Source organism: Anopheles nili, chromosome 2, assembly GCF_943737925.1.
Source record: "Anopheles nili chromosome 2, idAnoNiliSN_F5_01, whole genome shotgun sequence".
Classification (NCBI taxonomy): Eukaryota; Metazoa; Arthropoda; class Insecta; order Diptera; family Culicidae; genus Anopheles; species Anopheles nili.
The window spans coordinates 16,398,250-16,424,599 of NC_071291.1; the positions used below are offsets into that span (position 1 = coordinate 16,398,250).

At 46.8% G+C, this 26,350-nt stretch overlaps 2 protein-coding genes across 2 annotated transcripts; both read left to right on the top strand.

Moving 5' to 3' along the window:
- The first annotated feature begins 3,686 nt into the window (after nucleotides 1-3,686).
- LOC128730674 (uncharacterized) lies at nucleotides 3,687-5,011 on the top strand. The gene is made up of 2 exons (XM_053823751.1): nucleotides 3,687-3,783; nucleotides 3,861-5,011. Exons 1-2 carry the CDS (start codon nucleotides 3,687-3,689, stop codon nucleotides 5,009-5,011), a joined length of 1,248 nt encoding a protein of 415 aa, XP_053679726.1.
- Nucleotides 5,012-10,753: 5,742 nt separating this feature from the next.
- On the top strand, nucleotides 10,754-18,093 carry LOC128730700 (uncharacterized). Its single transcript, XM_053823777.1, has 7 exons — nucleotides 10,754-10,940; nucleotides 13,485-13,961; nucleotides 14,343-14,548; nucleotides 14,948-15,161; nucleotides 15,563-15,902; nucleotides 16,540-16,664; nucleotides 16,799-18,093. The coding sequence occupies exons 1-7, from the start codon at nucleotides 10,859-10,861 to the stop codon at nucleotides 16,945-16,947; spliced, it is 1,593 nt and encodes a 530-aa protein (XP_053679752.1). The 5' UTR covers nucleotides 10,754-10,858; the 3' UTR covers nucleotides 16,948-18,093.
- Nucleotides 18,094-26,350: the final 8,257 nt, after the last annotated feature.

Sequence of the window (26,350 nt, forward strand, 5' to 3'; positions counted from 1 at the left end):
CGCCAACGCCAACTCGGATGATAATGTTGATGGGTTAAACGCCTTAAATAGCATCATTATTGAAACGGAGGCTCAACCGCGAACGTTCCTACCGAGCGAACGAAGGGTAGGCAGTGTGTCGCCATCATTAAGTCAGTCGTTAAGAAACCCCAGCGTCGTTGCGCTCGCGAGCGTTGCTTCAGGTCGAAGCCTGGTTGCGTTATCGGGTGTTGATGATATGTGAAGTGAACTCGATGCGGTATCGCGAGGCCTGTTACCTGTTGGTTTACGGCACGTCCCGGGAAGCTTGAAAGTATTTTACTTTTATTTCACAACATGCCAGCACGTAATGCCGCGCGAAGCATCATCGAAGGGCTGCCGTTTTTGAGATATTAATTTCACGAGCGATGGCGAATTAAACCGTTACGCTTTTAAGAGAAACCTTTATGTTTCTGATCGATGCGCTTGAATGAATTTTCGCATGGCAGTTTTGCAAAGCGATCAAAAGTTGATGAAATCTGCAACCAAAGTCAATGACAAATTCGTTGCGTTGTTTCGTCAGTCATTCGAGTGTGAAGAAAATGAAGTTATCTCCCCATTATGAATTGGCCATTCATTCATGCTCCTCCGGCACTGACATTCAACCAGCGAACACAACGGGGACAATGGTGACTGAATAAATTCCGGCCAGTTTGGTCGCTCCTGCACCCTCTCTGCTCCCATGTTTGTCTATAAATCACAATTATATCCGATAACTCTTCCCAAAATATGTGCTTTGTGCGAGCTCCTGTGTCCATTTGGGCCAGAGAATGTCGTTGTTCTGGTGGAAAAACGACCGACCAGCCAGAGCCAGCAACCTTTCAGCATAAAACGATTAGCAGCAACCGAAAGCAAATGTGAAATGAGACCCTCCTACACACACACCCACACATACACTCGTTGCGTTGGGCGTTGAAACTATTCCCACGTTTTCCGCTTATCATTCGTTCACTGTTCGAAAAGGGGGCTCAACTTCGTCCTCGGGAAGTCGGTGTCGTGTGGACCGAGAGGGATCGGAAAACGGATTAGGCGTTGCGAAACTTGGACCACCGACCAGCTCGTGGTGCTAGCCGGTGAAATAGGAGCACCTTGGCATCCGAGCGGGTGCTTTGGGGTGTTGGGGTGAAAGTGAAATAAAATATATGAATAAAAACCCACCAGAGCGGTGCACAATTGCACAATGCAGGAGCCTTTGCCTTCCATCGGACGACACGCGTGAGATCTGGCGGCGGTTTTGGCCCATTGCGATGGCCGGCGGTTGACCATCGGCGGGTTTGGGGTTGGTAGCGAGCGAGGGCAGAAATATGGCTTTGATTGTTTTGAAGGATTATGCTCCGGGTGCGAGTAGTTTCGTGAATTCTGTGTAAATAATTCATGCCTTCCTGGGTCGGGTTGAGAGAAGAAACGGAACGGGGACACGAATTGTGGTTGGATTTTTGTTTTGTCAAGCCAGGTCCAAAGTTGAGCGTCACATCCGAATTTCAAATGGGTGGAACAACGCAAAAAATCACACATTTGTGCTCTTCCAACTTTCTAGGACGTTTATTTTTTTTTTTTCATAAATCCGTGGAGCGCCTTACGCTCAGCTGGCTCTAGCTGTATCTTGAAGATAAAGATTTGGTATTGTTGTGGAAACCTGAAAACTTTAAGCAATGAATATTTATGTTCCGATTATGACGGAACAATTCAGGATAAAGGTTGTTAGCCATCTGTTCAATGTTCATAGAAGTATGTTAATCCATTGCAGTGTAGGTTAAAGTATTTCAATCGTGCTCTAGCTTGTTGTATATCACAATAAATTAAACCGATTATCGATTTAACAAAGTCTACCCACATTTCAAGGTTTTCAGTGGACTTTTTTAATGATCTTCTCCAAACAAGAAGCGAAAGATACCTTTTAAAGATTGTTCGAGTTGCATTAGATTGTACCATTGAAACAATGTCGTATGAAACAACGGAATGGTGGATTTTAGCCGAAATATTCAGCGAAAATCTTGCAATAAGTTAGTATGGACCACGTGAAGCTGTAATATTTGGATCTTGTTTGGATGTGAACTATGTATATTGAGTCAAATAAAAATTTAAGCAACTTTACTAGCTTGCCCAAAGAATGTTACGGTCTAGTTTTTCTTGCTAAAAAAACACACACAAATTTTCACATATTGTCACCGCTACAAGCTGTACACGAATATTCGTTTTCCTCAATGAGCGCACTGTAAGCAACGCCGGGCTCCGATTTGGTCGTTCAAAGTTGAAACTTTTCCGAACACGCCACAAACCGTGTAAAGCAACCCAGCAAATCTCGTTGAACATGGACAACACGCTGTTCACGAGGAAGTGTAGCAATAAAAGTACGCTTCTTCCGGCCCTGCAAGAGTATTGCGGCTTGGAGTTTCGCCTGTCGCTGGGGGCGTACAAGTGCACCCGTGTGCATCTGATCGCTCAAACTACTCTGATTTTCGGTTGCCGCGTTTACCAGTTGAAGTGCAAAACTGCCTGGTCCCTGCCAAAATGCATTAGTTTACTGGTTTTGTTATTGCGAAACAGGCAACCTTCCCAATCTACGCCATAGAAAATTGCCCATGCGAACGTCAAACGGAATCAAGTCAGCGAGGGTCAGTATGTAAATGCTGCCAAAACCCTCGTTCAAAGAAAAATTTTTGAACAACTGATAAATGAATAAACAAATCAAATTGTACAGCTTATGGGGAAAATAAAACCACATTTATATCAAGAAATATTCATTCATAAAATCAGAGCAATAATAAATCTAAGTTGAGAATTGATATTGACGATAGACAGACAAGAACATTTCAATTATTATTAATAAGTAATATAGAAAGTACATGATATAGTACAGCAAATGAGAATATAAGCCTGACAGATTTGGTTTCATGCAGTTCTGTGCAATTTAGAATCTTGTCGCGTATCATTCTATCCTCTTCAACATGAGTGAACTGTTGACAATAACAACCTCTTCCGTCACAAGCGAAATACAATACCATTCTCTATCAAACCGGCCTTGACGTCCACAAATTCGTCATGCTAATTTGGGGCCTAAAAATAAGACAATCGAAGCCACACCCATCTAGAGCGACCAGAGCAGTTCTGCCGAACTGGTTCACACAGGTTGTACACAGGTTCAGAATAAAGCAGCGTTCAACCAGAAAACCGACGTAATGTTTACACCAACAACCTGGCGCCAAAGCAGGACAGTACAGTTGTTGTTGAATGCAAACCAGTTGGATGAATCAATAAGGATAATTATATCGCTCTAGGGAGCTGATGGATGAGAAGTAGATATTCAACGGAGCTTCTTTCATTAGAAAGTATGCCAATACTTTCCATCTGTTGTGTTTTAATTAATGCGTATCGAATAAAGGCACAATGGGCAGCTTTCACGCTAGGGAAGATTAGCTTTAGCTTGTGAAAAAGTGGTCAGTTCGTTCTTTTGTTCGATGGAGCTCATTATCGATGACTGATACTTTGTTTATTTACCTATGCGTTTATTGCAAAATAGATAGATTCACCATCGTTTGTTTGAGTTTAGAGTTTCTTTTTTGCAAAATTGTTTAGCTAACCGTTGTGCTCGCAAATTTAAAAGCCGAATCGGGCCACAGTCTCAGTATCATTGAAGAACTTCTGCCACAACGGAACGGAAGGTCAGGATGAAGCAAAACATTTTGTTCGCGTTTTCCTTAGCAGTTTGTCTGCTAACCGGCCAAGTGCGGGCTCAAGCTACTGTAGCTATAAATGTCGGTGGAAGTAAGTAGAGATGTCTTCCGCGGAGCAAAGGATGATGGGCTATAATGATATCCTTTTGACTATTCCCAAACCAATAGGCATAATTACTGTCGCTTCGAGCGATATCAACACCTTACTGGCAATAGTAGCTTCCCTGCAGTCTACAACGACTACAGGAGCAGCAACTACCACGGTTGCCGGAGCGACGACAACAACGGCAGCTGCAACAACAACGACTACTGTAGCTGCAACAACAACTACTGCGGCCGCAACTACGGCAGCAACGACAACAACAGTTGCTGCGACAACCACAACAACTGTTGCTCCAACAACAACGACAACAGCTGCTCCAACGACAACAACAACCACGGTTGCTCCAACGACTACTACGACCACGGCTGCTCCAACGACTACTACGACCACGGCTGCTGCAACGACTACTACGACTGCTGCCACAACCACCACAACGGTTGCTCCAATCACGGTTTCTGTCACAGTGAATGGATCCACAGTGACCGTATCCTCCTCCAACAACTCCCTAGTGAACGTTGTTCTTCAGATAATCTCCAGTTTAACGGCAACTACAACCACGACCACGGCCTCAACGACCACAACAACTACGGCTGCCGCAACAACGGCAGCAACAACGACTACGACGGCAGCTGCGACGACTACTACGACCGCTGCCGCCACTACCACCACAACTGCCGCGGCCACTACTGCAGCAACGACTACTACCACTGCTGCTCCGACTACTACGACTACTACCACCGTAGCAACAACCACTACGAGGAGGCCATGTCATCCTCATCCTCATCCTCATCCACCGTACGGTGGCATGGGAGGACGATTGGGCATATTCGGCAGAGCAGGTTATGGGCTAGGTGTTCGTGCCGGTGTTGTAGCTCCACAAGTTGGAGGAATCCTACCGGCCGTGGCTCGTACCGTTGTAGGCACGGGATTGAGCGTAGTTGGTTCCGCTGCCAACTTGGCCGGGAATGTGGTTAACGCCGTTGGAAACGTTGCGAACGGAGTGCTGGGAGGACTCGGCAATGCTGCCGCCAGTATTGGCAGCGGATTAAATACTGCGTTGACTGGAGGATTGAGCACTGGCTTGAACACCGGACTGAGCGCAGGTCTAAGCGGTGGACTGAGCGCAAATGTCCAAGCTGGCACGAGGTACGTCGGAGGACACAGTCATGGAGGAGTTGGAGGAAGATTCTATGCAGGATTTGGAGCAATGGGATAAAGGAAAGTGAGCGCATTCTACCCCGACCTTCATGTTATCAACAATCTATCGAAGCATTGCACATGTTAAGAATCCATGCCAGGGAAACCTAAATTACTTATGTTAATAACCGAACCAAGAGAGATTACGCATTATAATGGCTTGACGTTTCTGATAGAACAGAAATGGAAGCCTCAAAATATATAATATAGTTATAGCTGCAAGAAATTTTTTTAAATAAATTATTAGATTTTATGATACAGGACCGCGTTTTCTGTGAGACAGCAAGGATTCTCCCAACCTCCTACAACAAACCATGAGTTACTGAACGAGATTCTGTCTGGATGAAATCAACAAAAAAAAACTTGCAAAAGGTCGTCTGAACTGTAAGAAAAGAGAACCTACTTCGGATGGGAACATCTTACCGAAGGATGGCTGCTGTTGCCGATGGTCGTGCAAAAGGCGCTTTTTGGGATAGGACTTGGCTTCCAGAGCAAACAAACGAACATTGGCCATCGGCACAACGATGTAACCGAACCCACGCTTCAATGCGGCAAGTGACGTTTGCATATCTTCGATTGGAAAATCGTTCGCCTTAAAGCTGGGCAAGAGCTCTGTCGAATACGGACCAACAAACGGTGTGTCACGTTACATATGTAATAACAATTTACCACACGTTACCTCGAGCAGTTCTCGCACGCTTTCTCCGAATACATTGTGGTGGGTGACATCCATATTCAAAGTCGCTGGGACGAATTTGTCATACCTTTAATGCAGTCCTCCAACCACGGGGCTGACTCCTCCAACTCGCCCGAGGTAGTGTTCGCAGTTTCCGAGAAGTATGTAAACATTGAGCACTCGCGGAATTCTTCGACAAACTGACGACAAGCTCTAGAGCGTATGTTGAGGTTCCCACATGCTTCACTGAAACGGAAATCGGCTCGATGCTGGGACTTTAAGCTCGTCCAGCTAGTCCAACAATGGGTTTTATTCTACGGAGGCTTACATCACTGGGGTCCGAAAGAATCCTTTCCATCTCGCTGGCATCATCAAAAATTGCTCCACTTCTGCATCCATCTATCCTGCAGTGACTCTCGGCTGGAGGACCGATAATAGGCAGATGAATAAATTCCTTCCGGATTCCTCGAACCCATGCGGCGGATGTCTCAGTCCTTGCCCAAGTTGCAAACGGGCGCCCATTTTGACGAAACCATTGACGTGCGGGATGACATCATGTCCATTTTGCGGATGCTCCGCACGTCGTAAGAAAACAGCGTGCAAAGGACCTTCTTGCGTCCAAATGCCGCGAAAAACTCTCACGCCGTTCTCCTTCTGCATCGCTGCAATCGTCGGTTCAGTTTCAAGGGCGGCAAGAAAAGCGACCATGCACAGAATTGAAGAAAACTCTCAGGATCTTTCTTGGTAGTCGCTATATAGTGTGGGAGGATGATGGAACTGAGCCCGAGGATGGTGAGCCCGAGGATGGTGATCAACGATGCCCTAAGTTACTCAGTGTTCCACAAAAATGCGTTTGTAGGAATGCTCCCCACGCACGACCATGGAATGGGCTCGTCACTCGCAGGAGAAGCACAACCAAGGCTTTCGAGGGCTGGAAGAACTCGCAGATGACATCGCATCCATAACACAGAGATTGAACTGCGCAAACTCCACGATTTCACTCCAACCGAGAGCTTCTTCCGGATGCTGGAGAAGGCTTCTCCGTGGGAACGATTGTTTGGGCTCGTACGGCACGGTCTCAGCCACGCAGTCGAAAAGGTCAGTTCCGATCGAATCGTTACTGGGAGCGGCCGTTCGCGAGGATTACGCTGTGGATTGACGTTCTCGTCATCAAGTGCATCAAGCGCAATCGGTACGGAGGTGTTTCGTTGGCTTCTTCTTCCGAACCATGAGGAACTGGTGTCCGGCTGGTACGACGATTGCATTCACCCACCGTTGCCAGGACGTTTAGTGGAAAATGAAGCTCTCCACACGGTGTAGAAGGGAATGAATGTCGAGAGTGTCACCAAGGGTCAAGGCATTCGTCCGGTGGGATCAGCGGGGACCTGGCGGATAAATGAGACTCCCAAAACTCATCTCGACCTCGGGGAATGCATGATTTATCCTCACCTGGCCGAGAAATCGCCGTCAAATCATGCCACCCGGACTTTCACACCTTCTGCGAATGAACGTGGCCGAGCTCGTGTCCGCGGGGAACCATGAAAACATTTTGTGGTGGCAACATCGGTGCCAACTAGCTGCGTTCGTGCGCAGGGAAGAACCCACGACCTTTACGCCATTTACATATCCTTTGAGGCTTTCTCTGGCGTTGACGTGAGAGTGCGTGTGTGAAAGTGGGAGGGAAAAATTGGAAAAAGTTCCCATTTTCCCTCAACAGCGTCACCATCGCAAGGATACGCCCGCGGTGCTCGCGAGGGCGTTTGACTCCGTGCCAAAAACGGATCACACCTTAAGTGGATAATGGAAATTACTCGGTAGCCGGCGGAACGGTGGCTGTGCGCTGTTGCGGTGTGTTGGTGAGAGTGAGAAAATGTGCCTAATGTTCCTCAAATTGCTGCTCCGGTAAATTGAGTCGTTCCAAAAGGACGCGATGGAAAATGTGAAACATGCGATCCGCCGTCAGATCCAGAAGTTTTCCATCGAATGAAGCCTCACGGCAGGCGAACGCATCGCACCGGAGCCGTGAGCTTTCTGTTTGGTACCGTAATTATTTCGGACGTTTAATTTTTGTTCTCAGTCCCAAAGCACACTTTGATACTAATGGTATGGAGTCGTGTTGAAATGGGCTTATGTGGTGTTTTTTATCACGTGTGAAATAGTCAGCCGGTCCGTGTGGAGTGATGGGAAATGTCGTGGAAATGTAGTGAACTGAAACTAATCTAACATAGTGGGCATGTAAATAGTTTGGCATGTTTTCTTATCAGCTAATGGGATGATTAAGTTATTATAATTTAAAACAAAAATTACACAACCACTACTAATAAGTAACCGTAAAATGTTAGTGTTTTCTTAAAACCGTGCTTCCTTTGGTGATATGATTTCCAATTTTCATCGAAGTGCACCTTTGACACGACGTATTTTAGCTTTCCACCCCTAAAAACGAAAATCTGGAAAACTCTTCGGTGGTCCTTCGGAAAGCAACGATAAACTGCACGATACGTTCGCGTGAAAACAAGCGAGTAAATAAACAGTAAACAAAACGATTACTTTTAATGAAAGAGCTAAAAAAAAGTCCCTAGAAACAACGGACAAGCGACGGAAGCATTTTTAACGAACCGTGGTTGTTTGGAGTTTCTTGTGGCCGGTGTTCGCTGGTGTTCCATGCTTCCCGAGAACGACTCACCTAGCATCGGATGCGCAAGAAAATCGGGCAACCGGGTCGGACCGTCGTTACACAGAACCGCTACAAGAGTGAGCGTGTTTGCTGTGGTCCTGCCGGCCACAAAAACGACGGCCAGCTCAAGGACGAAAGAGGTAACGGTGCGACCGGGGTAGTGGCTTTTTTTTTCTCTCTTTCTCCACGCTCCGAGGGCACGTTGGCTAATGGATGATTTAAAAGTTTTTCTTGTCTCAAATCATGTCGCAATGGGCGGAGAATGTTTCATCTCGAACACAGGACCATACTTTCTTTTTCTCCCCATGCTTTCGTTTGTTGTCGCGCATCCTGAACCGGAAACGGTACCGCGCTGGTGTCAGACCATCGCGTCGTCGGTTACACCGTCAAACGCCTCGAGGGACGCTTTCGTTTCTTCCCCGGGGCGTACACGCTCCGGGAAGGGAGCAATTTTAATTAAGTGAAGCGTCTTTGCCACCCCCAAAAGGTGTTAGGTTGGGCCGTTGGGCCGGCGTTGTTTGGCGCTGCCCTGAAGGCAAACGGCCGCCGTGCTACTGTCGTTGTTGTCGTCGTTTTGTGACGTATGTCGGGAAAAGACATACACACGTGGTTGGGTTTAAAAATGGACGAACGTGGGCGTACCCTTCGAGCAAGACACGGTTGCGATGAGGTTTGCGGTTCGCCGAACTTTAATACATCAACAGCGATGGGTAATGGAGCCCGGGATCAGTACGCCTGAGGGCGAGCGTAATTCGGGGCTCGTTACTTACCATTAGCCGCTGTAAATATTTTACAACATTATTTCCCTGGTTTTCGGGGTCCGTGGGTCATCGGGGTGGGTAAAAATTTAATGAGGGCAAACAACGCGAGCTTTACGTTGAGTTGCAGCTACCCAAACCCACGACAATGCAAGCAGACGATGGAGTGCTCATAACTTTTTCCTCCGCGATGGAGTGCTTGGTGTTTCTCCGCTCAAAGATTCAACCCTGTCCGTTCGATTCCGGTCCATTTAAGCGAGAATCTGAACGAATTCATTACGGTGACAGTGGAAAGAAATTTCGACATCCACGCCAGACGCCAAGGGTGGTGAAAAATGAAACACTACTAGATGCTAATGGTTGTTTTCCGCCGGTTTTCCACCACGAAGAGCGCCGCCATTGGCAAATTGCCACCGAATTCCATCTTCAACCGCAACTCGGGCGTTGGGTCGCCCGCAGAACCGAGAAGAAAAGCGCAACCATTCGCAAGGGCCCAGGCGACATTGGGCTGTGCGCCGGGCGATCGTCGGCGTTGGCCATTTATCATTATCAGCATCCGACTGCGGGGATGCAAAGATTCCCAGCAAGCATCCCGCTGGGTGCCATCCGTGGAAGCGAAAAGAAACTGCCGGCCTGTCTGTCTACGCTGTCCAGGGCCATTAAATATTTCACCGATCGCCGGTGGCGTCGTTGGCGTTTGCCTTACCATTGGCGATGCATCCATGGCACGGAAAATGCACGACGGCGCGGAAATCGAACGGGCGGTGTCGGTGGTAAAAATACGACCCACGGCTCGGAACAACCGAACGCAAAACGGAAATCATAGCATTGTGGATAACGAGAATTTATGGTGGCGATTTATTTATGAATGCTTCCTTCCACCGATCAGCGCGGGTGGTTCTTTTGTGTCGCGTTCGATTCCTCTCGAGCTTAAGCACAAAAACATGGAAAACACAAATGAAAGTCAACCGAACGAAGTGCTGATAAGGGTTTTGCTATCCACTCTGCGCTTCCTTCCTGTGTGAAGCGATTTTACAGAATTTCACTTTTCGCCGCACCACGTGATGGAGATGCTTTTATTCATCGCCCTTAAAGGCTCTTTCTATTTGTGGTTTAAATTTGCCCCCCCCTTTGAAGTCGTTTTCGTTTTCCGCTTTCGCTTGTTTGTTGATTTCAAGGGCAGGTGTTCAAGGAGCCACCTCGCGGTACCGCTCCAGGGTTCGCTTAATAATAATGATATAGTGCTTAATACGCCGACCGGATAATGGCTTTAATAGGCTAAAATCTCGACCCCTCAGACGGCGCCCTCGCCACGGACAGATTGTATTACGGTGAAAAATTGCAGCTATAAATTAGCGACGCCTGGAGAGTAAACGCGCGAGAAATATTGCCCCCGATCAAAGACACACGCGGTGAGCCCGCGTAAAGCCGTACGGTGAGGACTTGGGGATAAAAAAAAGCCTCAAAAAAAGCAGAAGAGTGGGCTTAAAGTGTGTACCAGTGAGTGTTAATTCCAGTTCCACAAAAACAGAAACAATGCCGACTGAACGAAACTCCCCGCCATAAACTAGAGTTGACGCGGGTCGAAACGCTCGAGCGTCATGTGTGCGCTTTGGTGAATCAAAAAAGGACTGCAGATTGTGGTTTGTGCGGAAGCAGCGAGTACACGGTTCGTTACACGGTGTAACCTGAGGCGCAACATGGGAACACGGTATCGTCTTTGAGCGGAACCATGTGGATAATGCAAACGGTTCTGTGATGACATCGTTGGGCTGCTTCAACCATCAATGCAACAGTGTCGCAATAGCGACCATTGTGTTTCTGCTGGCGACGATGATTGGTAAGTGTTTTTCCTTTTTTGATAAGCGTTCATTAAGCGCGCTCGGTCCGTGGCATGATAAGCTATTAATGTGAAACTAATGCTCGTATCGTCGATCGTCCGGAGCTCGGATCTCGAGGCACGGTGCCGGCCGGTCGATCACAAAAGTTTTGCATCCTCTGGGCAAAATAAATGTTTTGCGGCCCCGGGATGGGAAAAATGCTTTCATTGCCCAAATTTTCCCCCATATTACCGCCCAATTGCTTGGGTCTGTTTGCACTCCCTCGATACCCATTCCGGGGACGGTGGATGAATATTTGCCGCTTGCAAAACAAGGTGTAACGGACACAAAGATATTGAGTGTGGAATTCTTTCTCACTGTCCCTTGTGTCCGCTCGTTGGCAGGAAGGAAAGAAACAATGCCAAAACCGGCAGAAAAGTTGCTCCTCGCAGTCCGGCCAATCCTTGGGTCCACGTGCTTGGGTGGTTTTGGCCTGCAAAGTTTTCCCAGAGATCTCTGGTCGCTTGGCCGCTGGTCGCTGGTCGAACGAAATGTGATGAACTTTCGTAAATAGTATACAACGAGCGCAACGAGTGGGGCCGTGTGGTTGGAAATGGTATGAAGGCATTTTCAACAAGGCTTAAAATTGCTTTCCGACCAAATCAACAAATGCCGAGCGTTGGCAGGGAGCCCGAGACGGATGTCTGCCCCGCTCTACGCAAACATGGCATCCTTCAATCATCCTCAAAAAAAAAAAAAGAATCACAAACCTGAAACCGAAAGACCGAAGGGATCCTCACCGGCAGGTAGGCTGTCGGTTCATTCAGATTTTACGCACGAAGCCAAAGTGAGCGCCAAACTCGGAATCTTTTAATGCTGGGAAATGGGCCAGCAGACCCTCGGCCTTAGATGAAAGCGGATTGTTCCGGTGATTTTCCGCATGATGCGTAGGACGATTCAACAATGCTTGGTCCCGGCACAAGGTCGTAATTTTCTTTGCATTTCTTTTCCATTGCCCATCATTGGGCGCTCAGGTTCTTTGAGGACGTCTTTCAATGCTGCAATCACATGTCAGCGATCAAAGCAGAAAAACCTGTAATATCCGGATAAATGCCGAACTGAGTTCGCACAATCCGTCCGGGAACGATAAAGTGATTATTCAAATGCTCGATTGCAAAATCGCTCAATCGGTAGTCTGGGAGATAAATCTGGTTATAAATGTGCATCGATGAGCTCAAAGATAGCAAAGAGCATCGATCGAGCTACTCAATTCTTTCTCTCGGTTTACTTTAGTTAAATCCGTCCTGGAGCTGTGGATAGTCCCGTTCCTGGTGGGTCGTTTTAAAGATTCGTTCAGAAAGTTAACAAAAGACCTTACATCGTTTCATCGTTTGGCGTACTCAACAAACATTTTGACAACGTTAAGATGTATGCAGCGTGATAAGGAACGAACACGGACGATACGGTCTTGTAGCTCCCATAAATCATCCCGACCGTCAGATAGAGCAACAGTAATTCAAGGGTCACTCTGGTGTTGGGTTTATCTTTCGTGTTCATCAAGGAAACTAATTGGGTCCTGATGGCTGGTCGGTTTAAATTGGCAAGGCTTACGGTCATCCCTCGTTATCCGTCATCTTTTGTAACATGTTGCTGGAACGTCGGCTACCACCGGAATGTATGGTTCAAATGTCTTTGATCCATTCTCGGACACGGCTCCTTGGCGTACCTGCTCCTTAATCATTTGAGAAATGCTTGAGGAAAGTTTTCATTTGCAGGTCAAAACACCCGGACTTGACAGGAAGTGGGAAGATTGATGCAATTTTAATATCCCCCGCATACATCATAAAAGTTGCAAACATTAATCTTCAGCGTTAAACTACAACTAGATGCGATTCTCGCTTGGAGCCACATTCAGAGGGACAGATGGAAAAGGTCTATAAATTTTAATGAACCTTTTCGCTATGCCTTGAAATTACAAATTATTACTTTAACATATTACCATTGGATTAATGTTCTTACTTAACTAAAAACCACTGAGCTGGTTAGCTTGAGTGGAAATATTTCTAAAATCCAACTTTATGGTGATGATAACCTGCACAAATCAGACAGCTTCATCCAAATAGGGTAGGGAAACAACCGTCAATAATAAAACAAATTAATCAAAAATGTAACCTTCAACGAAATGAAAGGTAATGAATTGTTTTCCTGGAAAATTCCACCGGTACTTGTTTGGAAAAAAATTGTTGCCAATTCATCTTAGACTACTTGAAAGACCACGTTGGTCTACACAAGGCAGCAAAAGTTCGCTCCTGCTCGTTATATACCGAAGGAAAGACAATCCAGCGAGGACCTTGGCGTTTGAAAGATTTCTCTGAATTTCAGCCAAACATATCGCCGCATGTATTTGACTTAAAATGATTATAATTACGTTGCTCATTCGAACAACAGCAAAGTGTAGAGGAAACGCTTCCCTGTTATCGTAAAAACGGCACGCTGTCCTTTCGCGAGGACGTACATCTTGATAGCGCACTCGTCATTCACGCTTTCCCATTCCATACTTGCAGACGTACGAGAGCAGACGATGCTGACGGAGCATCCGTCGACCACGGAGGATCTACCATATTCTAAACAAATCACCTCAAACAGTAGAATCCAATCTCCGACAATGTCATCGTCGCTGCCATCAACGCCGTCCTCGCAGCCGATCTCTTCACCGGCGTCCACATCCTGGCCGGAGCCGGTGTCGGAGTCTGCGTCATCGGCCACTCTCCTACCCGTGACGCCACTGCACGTGGCAATCCCTCCGTTGCCGTCATCGCTGACAGTGTCAGCCGAGAGTCTAATCCGAGAGGTGACATCGGCAGCCACGGACGCGTCGACACGTCCGCTCCCGGAATCTACGATCGCACAAGAAGTGGAGCTGGGCTCGGTGATAACAACGTCGCTCTCGGTTCCAGCCAACCCTACCGCGCTAGGTAGTGTCACGGTGGCACAATATGACGCCAGCAGTGCAAACATAAAATACACGACATTTCGACCATGTAAGTCTGTCACTCCCGAATCTGGAAGAAAGCCCTTCGACCTGCTGCCGGAATCGAATTTTCCAGCCGTGAAAGCGTGCCGGCCAATTTTATGAGAGTTTTTATTTTTTTGTAAATCCCTGCATCTGCCGTCAGTACGATGGGGTAAAAAAGTTATTCTATCATGAGCCAGCTGCCTTTTACTACCCCAAAGGATACATATTCATGTGAAAAAGACCCCTAAAAGTTTCTAAGCAATGTCTTGCTATCCCTAATTAGATTCATGCCACCGATAAACGATTCACCGTGTTGCCCCATATTTTGCCCTGCTCATTAATGTTTCGTGCTAATCGCTGTGGTAAAGCCTCCATTTCGTTATCCCTTTTTCTGTGCCATTTCCAGTACTAATACCTACCTTACCTGACGTGCGGCGTAGTCGAATTGTTCATTCGATGCCTTATCAGAGCAAGCATCATCACGAGCGTCACTGGGGACCTTTTTTCGAGGAACCGGTCAACGTGACTTCCGGGGCGGCCTTGCAGGTTGGATATCACTTATCAACGGAGGCCATCCTCAACTGTAGAGTAGGAATGCTTAAGGATAAAACGGTAAGCATCATCTCACGACGCCGTTCAATACTCATTATTCATTCGCCACCGTCTGTCGGTGGCTTACCGTTGAGGGAAAAAAATCCCCACCAAAACTCGCTACGAAACGTGCCATACGAAATCAAGGCAATCTTCTAGACCTCGGCCCAGTTGGTCGATCGATCCCGAGAGTCTCGAGAAACGATGTACGATTTATGCGAACGAATCTGGTCTACGACGGCCTGCGGGTGGCCGACCTGCTGGGCCTGTGGAAAATTAATCTTATCTACACGCTTACCCTACTGATGGCGTATTTTATCTCTTCCACATCTCTACTCCACTCCGGATGTTTGCGGATATGTTTCGAACCCCAACGGGCGTTTGGGACACTCGCCTTTGCCTGCTCGGCCCATCCGACAGGTAATGTGGATCCGAAGGACCACCGATAAGGTGTCGTTACTCACCGTGGGCAATAATACATACAGCGGGGACCCGAGGATAAGGGTCAAATTTCAATATCCCAATAATTGGAGGCTACATATCAACCCGATCAAATCAGACGACGCCGGACTGTACATGTGCCAGGTGTCGACGCATCCGCCGCGGGTTTTCGCAACGAACCTGACCGTCTTAGGTAAGTTTGAGGGTCAATCTTTGGTGTCTAGGATAGAACCCACATTGTGGCGGTCGGAAAAGACAACAAAGAGGTCAAATGCTGTTCGTCGTTGGTCCTTTTCGTTTTTCTGTCTTTCCTTTCAAAACAAGGCTGAGATTGAGTCATATGTTGGGAGATGTAATTTATATCAATAAGAAACACTGTAATAAAAAACTCTGTATTATCAACGATGCCTGCTCATGTAATGAGGCCGGTTAATAAATCCAATTCGCCAACGTAACTTCGAGTCATGTGAAACTTGTCTTCCAGGCTATTAACTGCGACCTAATCAATACATTGATTACGCAACCAAATCATCTAACATTCTCCGTTATTAATTTGTCTCCCTTTTCCTGTCCAATTTCCCATCGTCCATACAGAGCCCGCCGTCAGAATAGTGGACGAAATGGGGTACGAGTTCTTCGATCGTTACTACAAATTGGGCAGCACGATCGATATCGCGTGCCAAGTGTCGGTGTCGTATCTTGCGAGCCTTCCTCCCAGCGCGAAGCAACCGGCAATACTGCAACAACGATCGTCGAAGGCCTCTAGCGGTCCTTCCCTAGCTAACTCCCTGGGCCCAACTGCATCGGGGAACGAGTGGTCGAAGCACGCCAATGAACAAGAAAACAAACCGACGCCCGACGTCACGGAGAGAGGGTTGATTAGCTGGACCAAGGATGGCGCCGAGCTGCCGAAGGACGTCAAGATGAGTTTTAGGTAAGCTTCTGAGAAGGTGTTAGAAGGGGGAGAATAAAATGGCACACTTTATCCCTCCATGACCGTCCATCGAATGTTTATTTGTCTGTGGCTGTCGGCTCGGGATTGTACGCCATCGACGGTGAAATGAAATCGAGATTTTCCGATAATCAGATGGCCGCAATAAAAATCATCACAAGACGCGCTTACACACTCTGTCGATGTGCGTCATAATCGTGTTACCATGGTGATTACTTGACACTCTAGCATTACAACATGCGGTGCGTGTTCCAAAGTAAGCATGGTACAATGAGTTATTGCGCGATTTCCAATGGAACAGAGGGATTTCTACACAATGCACGGCCGTACAATTTGCCTCTATTCAGCGCTGCTGCATTTCCGAGCTGCGGCATTGCACCAGCTCTACGCGAGCTCTATTCAATGCGTATAATTTATCGTCGGTAACGGCATCAAATGAAAATTTGTCGACCGTTAGCTCGCCGGTCCGTCGAGGTCGCTGGAATACGGTCGTGAAGCCATCAAAGAGTTGCTCCGACTCGGACAATCCGGCTCGAGCACCCATCACGCATTCCGGCCGTTATTGGGCCGACGTGTCCTGTACTGACCTCCGTTTTCGTGTCCTTTCGCTCATCCGCAGTGGCACCCAGCAGTGGCTCATCAGCCGGTTATCGATTCTGCAGGCAAATCGTGTCCATAGCGGCGTCTACAACTGCACCGTCGCCGGCAAACACGGTACGTCGGCTCAGGTGCAGGTCCTGAACGGTACGTATGCGTAATGGGATTACGATCCGGGCCTGCTCGAGTCCTGACCGGGTCACGGAACACGGGAAATGTGATAATGAAAATTTTATTGTCTACGGATCTTGGGGCGTCGTTTTTCTTTTCAACAATCGCAGGTGAAACTCCGGCCGCAGTTCAGCATAATTTCGGCCCACGGTTGGAAGCATTCGTCCCGATCGGGGATCGTACGGCACTGGTGGCAATAATCTGGTGCGTCCTGCTGAATCTCGGATGGTTGCGGCTTTCCTTTTCGCTGCTCTGTTAATCGACCTAATGGCCATTCCATTGTGCAACAACGAGAAAATTGGAAGGAGTGCGTGTGTGACAGGAAACGGCAAAGTGATTCGCAATTATCTATTTGCAAATCATGCGATTTGTAGCAACTGTTTCACACCAATGTTAGGTCATATATCCACGAAAAAGCGTGAGACTAATGTGTTACGAGATGTGTTTGAGAAACACTGCAAGGTATATTAACGATAAGAGGGAGAAATTGCATCCGCTCATTAACACTTCCGGAGTAGAATTTTGAAGCACGGCTCAGCATTTTCTGGCAGGGAAGTGCGCAGCTTCCATCAAGCGTAAATCAAAACACGTATCCAGCGGTTACGTTTGTTTGAGATCGAGTGGAAAGGTTTCTTCAATCGAATTCAAATCTAACGGAGTTTATTTCAGCGAGCCGGGTGATCCGATATAATATGGAAGTAACTAAACAAAGCAAAATCAAATAAATCTGTATATATGATGAGTTGATAGGTAAAAAGCACGAATATCTTATCATTGTAAAAAAAGCCCCATTCAGGATATGTTTTCCACGCTCTCTTCGCAGTATTTTTTGTAGGAAAATTGTATCAAACTTAACACTGGGAAGTTATTCTTCGCAAATTGCGATAACCGTGAGAAAGCTACCTAGGTTAACATCATGTCTGTTGAGGGTATTAACCTATCTTGTGATCAGTTAACGGAAATGTTCCAATATGTTTCTATTTCATAATTAACTCTGCAAATTTTAAGTACAAATCGTTTAAGAGGAAAAAGACTACGTTACTGAAAGTCATAACTTTACGTAAATTAGCTAAAACCGGTGTTTTAAGCAGTCTTGGCGGTTCCAGACGAAGTTCAGATCAACAATGAAATGTCAAATGGTGTACTACGTAAAATCGATTGAAAATATACAACAACAAACGAAATAGCCAATGTACGATAATCCCAACCGAGAAAATCAAAATTGAGAACGTTGCATCAAACTAAACAGTTCGTGTTATGTGGAACATCCGACGCTACTACGGCAGACGCAAATCGTCAACAGCAGACTAACCCTTCTGGTTATCAAACATAAGTGAAGCGGTGGAATGGGCTAAAAAATGTGCAAAAATATATACCAGAGATTTCAGACGTTTCTGGCGTTCTACTGGAGCTAACTATGGATGTTTTTATTTTATAAAATACATTTCATGATTGAAAGAACTACCCCCAGCGTAAGGCGAATTGCAACTAAACACACAGAGTTGGACTCCATTTCAGCAGATGAAGATTTTCATCAGCTTCTGCTAAATTCTGGTCTTTCTTGAACGTTTATACGGCGGCGAAACCATTTCCCGCTAATAGTTTTAATTTAGTTTTGTATTTTCCGATTCCCTCTAATTGCTTCACGCTGCTGGATCACTGATTTCGCATGCTATCGGTGTTTGTGATTTACCACCAAACCAGCTTATGCCTTGCAGTACACCGCACCAGCGGGTTGTATATCCAGCAAGAGCTTGCGACCCCACCAATTCGATTTTATTTGCAATCGATTTTTCACCAATCGGTACAGCCGTACCAGCTCCATTGCGCTGCTTCTAGATCTCGTGACGGCCGGGAAAAGGTTTCCGAATGAATTGCTCGTTTCGGGCGACTGCACCGCTTTTCCGGTATGGCCCTTAGAGCCGCACAATACCGCACCGTACCACCAAATCGCGGCGAAATGATTTTGAAACGAAATTTACGCTCCACCTTTCCGTTTTGCAGACGCTCGAAACTCCCACCATGACGGGGTTTCGGGTTCTCTTTTCGTGATTCTCGGAAAAATCGCCCGTTAAACCCGATCGAGGGTCCGATTACTTGCGCCACCGAGCCACACCAACACCCTCCACACTGTGCCGGTGCGCGAGGGCATTGTCTCGCGATGTATCTCCCACGGTGCGGCCGAAAGTTTCGCTCTTTATCTGTGTGCTGAAAATAATTCGTTTTCTGAAGGACTTTCCACTCGCGAGGCCTCCCGAGGGAAATTTATTCCAACCCCGGACTGGCACCACACGGCGGCAATCGGCTCTCATTTCGAAGGTATTTCGTGGAATGTGACCGATAATCGGACCATCGAACGCAAATAGTCTATTCCAGGCAAAACTCTTCTGCTCCCAAGTATGATTTGATGGTACGATAGCAACGATCTCAATTTTGCCGGCGATCAAGGTTAAAGTTATTCCATTCAGCTAGTTTGCATAAAATGTTCGTAATTACAGCTAAATGAAATCCCCTTGCTACAGTGCTAGCGTCAAACAGAACGGAGCGTAATACCTTCTTTGAACCCTTCCAACAACGAACGGGTGCAGCAAAAATGACCCAGCCTGAAGGAAAAGCGGTTTATTAACGGATTCTCATCAAAGCGGACGGGATGTCCACATCAAAGGGTTCAAGGTGCTTGCTGCCGAGGATACGGCAGCCGGTCCCTTTTGCTGCTAATTATGCTGCCAATTTGTCTCTGTTCGATCGCAGACTAATTTCCGGTTCGGTAAATCTCCACCATCGACCGACGGTGAACGTCCTAGCGATCCGATTAACCGGAACGCGATTAATAGATTTTCTCAGCAAGCGGTGTGACGCAAATGCGCTGGTGGCGCAAGTTTTCGCGTACACGTGATTTTTTCCACCCATTTTCTTTCCCATAATCCCTTCTGTTTCTTTCAAAACGGATACGCACCGGGTGACATTACAACGTTTCCCGCTCCCGGTAATGTAACAGTGGGGCAATTCAGCGATCGGAAAAGTAAAAGAAAAGCTGCCTGTGCCCCCAGCCGCTGGATGGCTTAACGAGAGCAGACAATGCCCGACGCCGAATAGACCAAGCGAACCATAATAAGCAGCAATTCAACATGCAAATAAATCACTTCATCACCCAAGCGTAACGTAATCTGCTAAATGCTGCCGAGCGTTTGCGTTCTCTGAACAGATTTGAATTAACTTTACAAAACGGAATCCGTCCGAACCCCTCCGGAAGGCTTCGCTTCCAACGTTGGGAGTCACCGCCCCAAGCTCCGCAACGGTTCACCGGGAGGTTCCTTTTGATTGAATTTGAAACGATTGCGGAAACCGACAGTTGATTTGTTGTTTTGGAAACATTCACTTGACGTGGGTCGGGCTCCTTTCAACCCTCGGACGTGGGGCGGCAAACGGCCGGTGGAGACAACACACCGGACAACCCTCCATCAACCGACCATTTTCACGGAGTCACTCCTTGACAGTTTTCGACCTGCCCCCGTGGGATGCTGAGGTGAAGATACGTTCCGAATGGAAGGCCAGTCGAAGGTATTCATCGCACAATGCGTGTGTGTGTGTGTGTGTGTGTGTGTGTTACACCGTCTGTACCGTTGAATCAGCCGGATAAGGGGGTCTTAATGCGGTTTACAGTATTCCAACTACAAAAGGATGGAGGCCGCTGCAAGGATCTCTTACCGGATGAGTACCGTGGATTTAATACCAGTTACTACACAAACAACGTTATCATTACCCTAGCATCAGGAGCAAAGATCGAGCAAACGGGAGAAGGAAAAAAGAAGGACTCTTTATCCTTGCTTCGCGACGCATGACTCCCGATAAGCCCCGTAAGGCCATAATGATACGCATTTGAATATTCAGGCGCCGACTGCGCCTTTCCCGCGCACGGTGCAGTCGACTCGGAAGGGATGATTCCTTCGTGGCGTGTATTTTTTTTTCATCCCTCTGTCGCGTCTCTGCTTTTCCACGCAAAATGCCGCCTGTATGACTGCTAATCCCGCAGCAGTCGGGCTAATTCAATAAGGCTGATTGAGATAAGGTGAATGCGTAATACTCGCGCTCGGGCCACAGTCTGCCGCTACTGTGGGTCCGGTGGTGCGCTTTGAGCCGCGTATTCGCCGAAGAAATAAGAGACACTAAAGAGTTCTGAATGCGCGCAGCTTCTGCCGTTGCTGGTGCGCTTTGAATGGCAACTAAGCAGGCTCTTCAGCCGGGACGGGCAAAAACAAATGAGCTTCGCTTTTGCTCCGTTTACTGGCACGAGAACGAGATTTCTATGATTAAAATTATACACTTTTTTTACTCATCCTTTCTCCCCCGACCACGGCTGGTTCCATGGTTTGGAAAACGATTCCGCAACCATAGAATGCATCGCTATCCCGCGTAGCAGAAGGGTCCTTTGTGCTCATTTTCCTCGCATCAGCCCGTAAAGTCTGGAGTACCGGAAAATGAGGGCTCAAGCTGCCTTCCCGTTCCTGCTCGAGAGCGTGTTCGAGTGGGGCGCTAGGGCGTGAGTTGTTTATCTTGATTAATTTTTTCTACTTCCTGTGAAGTTTGTGGAGTCACTGGAATTGCTGGATAACCCGATGATTCCCACCGAAGAGGGGTTCCGATTGCTCATATGTGCCGTCATCGGAGCCCTGCGGAGGAGTAACATATCACGCCTTAAACACCAGGAAAATCAATACCGTCCCGGAAGAGGCAAGAAGCGGTTAAAATAGATGACAGAGGCAGGTTTTTATGTCCATTGCTTGATGTGCTTGGCTTTTGCCTCACACACACCTGGCGTGCGTTTTCCTCGTGTGGAAGTATTTTAATCTGATGCCCCACCAGCAGAGGCAGTGAGCAAGGGCACTCGCATCAATCATCATTTGGAATCACTTGCACGGATGAAAACGGATCACACCTACTTAGCTCGAGATCATTACTCACGATTAACTTGTCCTCAAGGAGAGGAAGAACCACCCGAGGAAGCGAGATCCCTAGTTCCGGCTCTCTCTCTCTCTCTCTCTCTCTGGGACGCCATTAGATGGAAAATCGTTCGTGCTTCCCACAAGCCCGAGGCTGAAAATAAAAGTACACGTATGAGCACCGCAATTATTGCATTATACGCCTCAGCTCACGGGGGTAAATGCTCGGTTCACCGCGCGCCCACTAACACGGCCACTCTCTCCACCTGCTGAAGCACCGGAAAACGTTATGAGAAACGGGCAGCTGCGGCTAGAGATAAACACTAAACTATAAAAAGGATTAATTTTGCGAGCGGTTTCATTTGAATGAATTCGCTTCGGTAACACGGTCGGTTGCACCAGCGTTTGATGTGATTATGATTTCCATTCGTTTCCATTATCATTCCCCGAAGCTGTTTGATCGAATAGCTCTCGCTAAATTAATCTAAAACAATTGGTCCCATTCCGAACGTTAATTAAATTCATCACACTTCTCCCCGTGCAACATAGTGATCTGTGGACCACAGCACAGCATTTTACTACCTTTGCATAGTATCAAGTTAGCCTGCTTATGGACATAATCGGTCACTAAACTGCCTCTGTTTTAAGGAACGTGTCCCGTAAAGGATCAATCTAATGAAAATAACTCAATACAGCAAGAGATTGTGGGCCAAAATATGCAAAACAAGGGACGAACACCGGGAACACCGGGAAATGAGCCTCAAGATGTAGATGGAGACTAGCAACATGGCCCGCTGGCATGGGTCGAAATTTTCTTTTACGTCAGTTGCATCAATACTTTTTTTTCTCTCCTTCGCCGGTTTGTTTCGAGCAAACCCAAATGAATTATTCATAACCGGGCTCGTCTTCCTGAAGTTCGCTACTTGGGACTCACCAAACAGACCGGGGGATGTTTGGCTTCGCTCTCAACAGCACCCAGCGGCGTTCCGTTTCAAATATCCGCCAATTAGCTCCCAAAAGATACCGCTCATGGCAACGTTGCTTTAAATTTGCATGAATCATTTCACATCACAAAACACTAACGGTCTCCAAGGGCAAATGTTTGAATATTTGAGTGGAGCAACTGGCTAAGTGGGCCCGTATGGTTCTAGATCTTGATTTTTTTAGCTAAATTTTACCCGATACTCAAACAGAATGAAAAATTCATCATATATGATAGAACCCAACATTTGATCCTTGAAAGATCAAAGTAGAGACCTTTTCTGAAAGTAAATACTACGATTTTATCTTTATCTTAGGACATTGTGGTTCCGACGTTGGTTGCATTTATCTCTCCTGATCTTAATTTGAAGTTTTACGGTAAGCCGAAAAATTATTACGTTTTATTTAATACATTTGCAAATTCCTCTAAATGCATAGTCTCTGTCATGAGGGCAAAACGAGCCACCCAATTCAATTTTCTACAAACTGCTACATTTGAGATGTACCATGAAACTTTTTCGCCACATTCTGGTGAGTTTCTTGCTCAAAAAATAAAAGACAAACGACTTTCGTATACCATCTCGTTTGCGTCAAGGAAAAAAAGTAACAAATCCAGCCGGAATATCTTACGGATGGTAATGAAGAATTAGAGCCCGACCATCCCAGCGTACTGTGGGGAAATGGTAAATTAACTATTTACTATTGTTTTACGACCCACAAACTATCCCAAGTCTCCTCGGAAAACGTACCCTCGGCTACGAAACTTGTGGAAAGTTGGATTTCTTTGGGGGGACATTATACAAATTATTTTACGTTTATTACTCAACCGGGCTCTCCCGAAATACCCTCAAATAGTAACACTGTAGGTACCATTGGGATTGAATGTATTATATTTAATTGTGATAAATGACCAAATTGTAAAAAAAAAATTTGATTCTCGTGGATTAAACAATATTTTGAATTCTGTTAGTTTATCCGACCAAAAAAGCCTGACGTTTGTTCCCCAGTTCTTGAGCTAATCAAACCCCCGAACGGACCGTGTTGTAATAATTCTTGCCATATTTTTAAAGCGCTTCTTTCGGTTGAGCAAACTCAAGCAAGCTAATGGATTTTGGAGCTTCCTAATGGGATATAAATGTAAACCGGACGAGCCGAAGATTGATGGTTGGCCAGCACACTTTTGAGAAAAATCAAAAACACTTCTCATGTCGACGGCTTGTGGTCAACCGAATGATTTCGAAGATTGGAAATTGAATTAGTCACGCTTAAGAACATTTTTCGAAAGCGAAAGAGATGTGAGCGAAAAGAGATGCCCGCCGTTAACGTTATTTTTGAATCGTGTTTGCAACCAGCCAGCATGTTTACGATCATTATTTTATTTTTCATGAAATGAATTTCCACATAATTAGAAACCCATTTATACCGGTTTTTCCGAGCCTATTCAAACGCACGTTGAAGGTCGAAAAGTGCTTTGATCGCCAAACACGCCACTCGTCGCGAACAGTCCCAATCATGGCCGTCGTAAACAACAATGAGTTCAAAAATTAATTAACACCTAATTCTTCGAATTTTCGGCAGCATTCAACGCAAGCCGGGTTGCGCGTCTTCCTCGGCATGAGAGCCATCCCTAGGAGCGCGACCGAAAGAACCGCAGAATGTGCGGGCCGGGAAAAGGATTCCACATTTTCGGGAGCGAAAATGGGCTGCACATCTTTAACAAGAATTTTACGCTCTCTCGCCCACGGTGATGTAAAGAAGTCATTTTTTTTTTATTGTTATTTCCTTAGCCCCTCCCAGTAAAACAAGCCAGCAAAAAGTTTTCCTCCCGCGATCTAGCGCATTATTCAGGAGTTCCCGCTACCACTTTGAGGTTCTCACTTGACGCAGCAAATAATGGATCCCAGCAGTACAGAATTTATAAACGAAGAAATTAGCAAAGCATTCCGAGTACCGAGCCCTTTGCGCCTCGAGGACTCGAACCCGGCCGCCGGCGAACGGTGGCTTTCCCACAACTGGACGCAATTCAATTCCGAAAGCTACTGTTTTTATGCCCCATTTTGCTGTGTATGTGCGCGCGTATTTGTGGGCAGTTTGTTTTTTGCTTCCCACGCTCTATTACTCAGCCCACGACCCCTATGGCTCATGTGCGAGCCCCGTCGGTCGCATAATTTCTTAATTAAGAAAAAACAGCTCGCTCAGCGTTTTCCCTCGGGCCCCGGGAAAACTCCCGTCCTATCGCCCAAAACGCCGCGGGTCAGGATGGTCGGTTCCGAGCAGGAAATAAAGCGCGTGCAGGGAGCAGGGAGCTATGAATATGCGCGGCCCGTCTAATACCTCAGCTGCCCCCTGATGGTGCCCACAACCGCCCCCGATTGGATGCATGCGGCGCGAATAAATTTGCACAGGCAATGTTTTCACAGCAGGATGTGCGTAAAATTGAAGGCATTGTTGGGCGCAACGAATGAGCGAGAACGAATGAGCTAGAGAGAAAGAGAGAGAGAGAGAGCGAGTGAAAGTTCAACTTCAAGGAAACAGAAGGATCGTGTTTGTTATTTGGTTGTTCAAATACAGGATAGATTTCTCGGTAAAAAAAAAACGAAAAATGGTTCATTCGAAGCATCCACTTTGCTATTAAATGTTTCCTGATAAAAGCAGTATACTACTGGGAGCTGAAAGGTTTTCCGAATGCCTTAAAGTTTAGGGTGCACAAATGGAATTTGGCTTCAACCGTTTACTCACCCTGCCTTGGTTGTATTGATCGATTCATCATGCTAACGGATGTTGTAATTTTATTTTCACAAATCAAAACCCCCAATCCCGTGAGCTGGAGCTTTCCCTTCGGTCATTCGGTGGGAAGCATTCGAGGCACTCGGAATGGAATTTTCAGCGATCGAACGTCGATCCTGACACACGCTTCTCATACGCCACAAGCAAGCCGTACCGGACGTGCAGTTGATTAGTTTAGCCGCTCGATTTAAGCAAACGGTACAGCGCAATTTATCTTAATCTGCACCGGGAGCATCCACACACGCGCGTTTGGTTGAATCTTTTCGGGTTGCCGTAGATAAATGATTCCGCCCTGGGACTGATTGATCCGCGACGCCTGCCCGGGGCATCGCGAATCGATTCTTCCTCGGGCACATGTGCTGGAAACTCGCTTGACATATTACTTCCGATTCGTCTGACGGTTAGGAAATGGGATGCTCATCGCAATTACGCGCACCAAGTCTGTCTTTCTTTCTTATGTCCGCTGTTTTACGACACCACATCCACCATCGGGCGAGATTTGCAGGCAGAGAGAACACACGCATCCTAGTGTGTCCTTTTTGGTTGCAATGAAAACGGTTTGAGAAACGATTAATCATATCCTAAAGCGGCCCAGTAGTGGTGGCAAATAAATCCCAGCAAATAAACTACCACGCCACCAGGGTTGATATATTCATCACGCGTACCGACTGTAAACGGGTGAAGTATTTCGCTTGCGCTTTTACGAATTTTAGCAAACCGCAACATGAAACGAGCTGAGCTAATTAAATTAGCCCAACGCGTGAGCCACTGCTCGAAGCGCCGGAATGCCACCCAACCAATGTTCCAATGTTTGCCCCAGCCGGGTGTACGGGAAACGATTTAATTACCGAACTTTCGGTGCAATTTCACAGACCATTAAGCTCATTTTTGCGAAATAAAACCGAACTCGATGGCAGAGCTCCGGATGGCGAACGTTTCGATTTCGAGCGGGCG